We start from the raw sequence: 4,785 nt of genomic DNA, 5'->3' as shown, positions 1-4,785 counted from the left end.
ATTGAGGATAAGAAAATTATATTGCTACATTTAGAATTCTTTAATTTTAATTGCATATTGCTATATCAGATGAGATCTTTAATTAAAATTTCTTTTCCTGATAAAAAAAAAAGATCGTAACTAATTTAAACAATAATATGAATGTTAGAAATGATGGTAGTGCTGTAATAAATGTTATACATAAGAAAATATTTATAAATATATAATATAAATGTTTTTACTTATAAATTATGTTTAATATTTATATTTATTTATTAAAAATATCACTTAATTTTCATAATTGTCGCACGCCGCACGAAAATGGTGTACCAGTTCATTTTTGGAAATGAGTTTAAAGCTTGCTTTGTATTTAAATAAAGTTATTTTATTACGCAATTACCCTATTTATTTCTTTATCACATTTTTGTATTACATGTAGCATGTTATTATTATTATTTTTTTAAACGGTATTACATGTTATGTTATACTCCATATAAGTTAATTAGACATTATTTGTATACATCTATACAGCAAGACAACGAACTTTTCATCTTTTCAAATATGAAATTATATTTATCCACAATCAAAATATCGAATAGAATACAAAATTATTTTCCCGCCATAACCCCCCTTTAATTATTTTACATTTGTTGCATGTGCGATCAAAAAAATTTGGTTCCAGAATGATTAACAGTATTTACAAACTACAGAGATCAAAATTACACCAATGCAGCATAACTCAACCCTTCACCATTTCCTGCTATATATATCTTCCACAACAACACCATCATCTTCCCCACATCACCAATTCAAATCCCACTCAAAATTTCAAGTTGCTTTTCAAGTAACACACCATCTCTTGCTGCATCAACGAAGACGACGCATGAGCAAACTATATGCCGAGCAAAAAAAAAGAAACAAGCTGTCACAGAGACTTACGATCAAACACAGGAGAATGCATCCAGCAGCTCCTGGGAACAAGGCATACCAAAAATTCAAATGGTGCAGCTTGACTCCATCTATGAAGAGCAATGGCAAGCTCGCAGCTGCAGTTCATGGTCGAAAAGAATTTGTGTAAGCAAAGAATCGAGGTTGGTCTGTAGATAAGGCGTATACACGTGAAGAACTAATTAATCAATTGCCTGGTGGATGGACAGAGCGGGTGATGATCATGAAGGCCATGGCAGCAGCGAGGGCGGTGCTCCTAGCCAACCAACCGGGGCCTAATACAGAGAAGGCCAAAACGCCTATAGCTGCACACCCAATCTGCGCCACAAACATATTGTACTTCTGCAAAGTCCAAGTAAATGAAATATTTAGCTTGTTTATGAGTCTTTTATTTGAAAAAATTGTTTCAGCATAAAATTAGGTTGCCAAGTAAAATCTGATCATATCAAAAAGCATTTTTGGTTATGCTTATCCTATGACTCTATGTTCTTGCATCCACCATCTTCATTTTGATAACGAGCTTGCCTGGTATAATGGCAAATAATTAAAACCTTAGTGATGAACGATACACGACAGAGATCTGCACGAAGCAAATAAATGGAAAGTTGGAAACAAAGTGACAAATAGGTTGGAATCACATTAGGCCACCCCTTTTGTTACTGAACTAAGATATCTAGAAGGTTAATTGCTCCATTATGTCAGAGAGAGAGAGAGAGAGAGAGAGTTTCCTGTCTAGAAATCGTGTGGATCTGGTTGGGGCTCCTAGCTACCAAGGATCAAAAGAGTTTTTGCTTTACATCTTACTTAAATATAAAACAAGACTTTTCAAAAAATATATAAATAAAACTAGGAAAGTCAACAGTGTAACAAGTAGAGTATAGTGTGTCCAATTAAATATTGTGAGAGTCATGCTGCATTCTTACATCCAACTCAGCAGACAGCAAATATTGTTCCTCAATTTGATCAATTACAACATATAATACCTACAAATACGGTTGCTCCCATGTTTATTTGTCATCTACAAGATCACTATACCTAAGAATGGGGCAAAATTTGCTACATGTTTCTTTGTCATCTACAATAACACTATACCGAAATTGAAGTTTTAAAACATGTGATTGCCCGAGCATCGCCTACAATCTTGTCTACTATGATCATAGTTATGAAAGGGCAGTTTCTTTTTCTCATTTTGGACTGAGAATAAAATAAGTTTAGATTATATTCTAGGTACTAATAGGCCATATCTTAAAAATTTTAGACAATAAATATAGCAAATAATCACTATTCTATAACAAGGACTAATTAAAGGGGTTATTCCTAAAGCCATAACTCTATCCTATTTATCGTACTAAACAAATATTTATTCCTAAAGCACATTTAGTGGATGATACTCACCAGTCTAATTGGTAGGTGCCCAACTTACCTTTTAGGGAAGACATTTACACAATTTACTCACGCATTAATAAAAGGGAAAAATAGCATTTTATAACCCCGACCTTTGAACCTTTCCACAAATGTATTACAAATAATTCCTATATATTATCATTGTCGTTATATATATTCTACCATGCATATATCATTCGACTTCACAGCCCACGTTTCAAATCAGCACCTCCAAAATGACCACACTTTGTTTTTTCTTTATATTTTTGGCGTGCCATGTAACTCAAATGATAGGGTAATTTATAATCTCAAATGATAGGGGTGAGTATTAATTCTGTAATTCGAGCGAGTATGGGCAAAAATATATCCAAATTCAAATTATCGAATTTTAAAAAATGGTATCCAAACCAAAAGTATTTCAAGTTTTCTTCAAAAATAATTAAATACTATTAAACTAAATAATTGTTCTATTAACAAATAAATCTATACTATATTAAAAAGGGAGTTTACATTCCAATTTGAAATCAATTTCAAAATTGAGTGGCAATTTTGTAGTTATAATAAAATTGAAGGCAAAAACTATATATATATTTTTTTTCATTTTCTTTAACTCCTTATTTGTTGTTACATTTCTTTTCAAAATTATGAAATTCGATTAATTATAAAATATTTAATATGCATATCAAATTAAAGATCACGATAAGAGCTTTAATATGATATATTTTATGAAAATATTTGATTTAAAATGTAACAATTAAATTTATTTAAATATTAAAGTTTTATAAATTTCTCTCTCTTCTCTCATCTTTTTTGAATAAATATATTTTTAATTCTTTTAACTTATTTTTTTGTTTTTGTTTTTCATAATATCAAATTTTTTGACTGTGAATTATTTTTTATTTTTTCAATATTCAATTCAAATATATTCATTAAAATTATTTTTTATTATATTTATAAGTATAATAATTGAATTAGTATTGATTTATAAAAATATAATGCACGAGATGCAAATGCTAGTTACCTAGAAAAATATAATAGTACTAAAGTATATAATTTGCAAAAATTACAAATGAGCGAATACCAGCAATACTCAATAATAAAGCAAGCTAATACTCAATATCTTTCGAATAGAGTTTAGGTAAGTTTATAAAGAGTTAAAATTTAATGTTAGACAAATAAATAAATATGATTAAGTATATGTGTATAATTTGGTTATTGGTAATTCGGTAAAGAATTCATATCCAACCGATTACCAAAATATTAAAATTTAATTCGGTTTTAACCAAAATTAACGGAACCAAATTTAAAATTTGGGTTTGATTTTTCGATTCCGGAGAATTATCCTATCCTCACCCCTGTCGCATATATATATGGGGATACAATTGTGAAAAAATTGCAAAAGTAGGTAAGAAAGCGAAGAAGGTAGAAAAGAATCGTTGAAAGGAATATACCCTGGCGCCTGGAGAAGCCGGCGTGGCGAAAAGAACGGCGCAAACGGCTCCGAGCGGCGCAATTGTCATCGAAACCCCTTTTGGTGCCACAATCTGATCAATCTTTCCCAGTAAAGCCATTGCAGCAAAAGCCCCTAAACCACACAATTATGCAAATCTCATCTCAATTAACCAAGGCAGTGAGTATGCATGTCTGGCTTCTAGAGAGAGAGAGAGAGAGCTCACCAGCAGAAGGCCAAAGAATGTCGCTGAGGGAGGGAGCTTTGGAGCTCTTCTCGGGAGCCCAATTCTCCCATAATGGAGCACTCACATTACTCGATGAAGCAATGCGAAACCCCTTTCTTCTCGAATTTTTGGATCCAATAACCCTTTTGTCCTTGTCCAAATCACATTTTGCAGCAATTGAATTGCGGAAGGAAATTAACGGCAGCTGAGTTTGCGGCGATAAAACCTGATTAAAGGCGCAGGCGTGAACCTGCGCACACATCATTGGTTAATTTTGATTCAGGAGATTTTATTATTTGAAATTCCCAAATAAATAACTGTGAGATTTTAAGAGAGAGACCGTTTGTGGAGGCAGGTGAGCGAGAGAGGCCTCTTGGAGATGTCCAAGGGTCATCATAGATGAGGCTCAGCTCTTTCTTTTTTCCTTATTTTTCTATAATCTTTCCAATTATTTTTAATCATGCCACTTTTTTATTGTATTTTTATCTACGACTACTATATCGTATTTGTCTCTAGCATGTGACCATGCGTTATCATTTCTTCACATTTATGATTTTGACTCCAAAAAAAAAAAATACAAGTGAAATAGGACGAAGAGAGTATTTTTTATTTTTATTTTTTTTAAATTGTTACAATCAAACAAAAGAAAAAATCCACTCACGTTTTAGCTCTTAGGGTGACTCAAACCTCCGACCTATTGATTGGAGGACCAATAGAGTATATATGATATTTAGTTTTATATTAGTTGATGTATATATGTTAGTTTAGGGCTATTTATGTGACTAGACTTCATAAACAT

The 4,785-nt window shown here is 31.8% G+C and overlaps 1 protein-coding gene across 2 annotated transcripts; it reads right to left on the bottom strand.

Annotated features, from left to right (window-relative positions):
• Positions 1-523: 523 nt before the first annotated feature.
• Positions 524-4,376, bottom strand: LOC131008881 (uncharacterized). 2 transcript variants are annotated; one of them, XM_057935983.1, is made up of 5 exons: positions 3,987-4,376; positions 3,762-3,895; positions 1,122-1,269; positions 919-1,025; positions 524-841 (listed from the first exon to the last, which is right to left on the bottom strand). In XM_057935983.1, the coding sequence occupies exons 1-5, from the start codon at positions 4,249-4,251 to the stop codon at positions 800-802; spliced, it is 696 nt and encodes a 231-aa protein (XP_057791966.1). In that variant the 5' UTR covers positions 4,252-4,376; the 3' UTR covers positions 524-799. The 2 variants fall into 2 exon arrangements, with proteins under 2 accessions (XP_057791966.1, XP_057791965.1); XM_057935982.1 differs by having other exon boundaries at positions 524-1,025; positions 3,987-4,373.
• Positions 4,377-4,785: the final 409 nt, after the last annotated feature.

Source organism: Salvia miltiorrhiza, chromosome 2 (genome assembly GCF_028751815.1).
Source record: "Salvia miltiorrhiza cultivar Shanhuang (shh) chromosome 2, IMPLAD_Smil_shh, whole genome shotgun sequence".
Lineage (NCBI taxonomy): Eukaryota > Viridiplantae > Streptophyta > Magnoliopsida > Lamiales > Lamiaceae > Salvia > Salvia miltiorrhiza.
The sequence above is the reverse complement of the archived record's forward strand: the minus strand, read 5'-3'. Positions and strand labels throughout refer to the sequence as shown.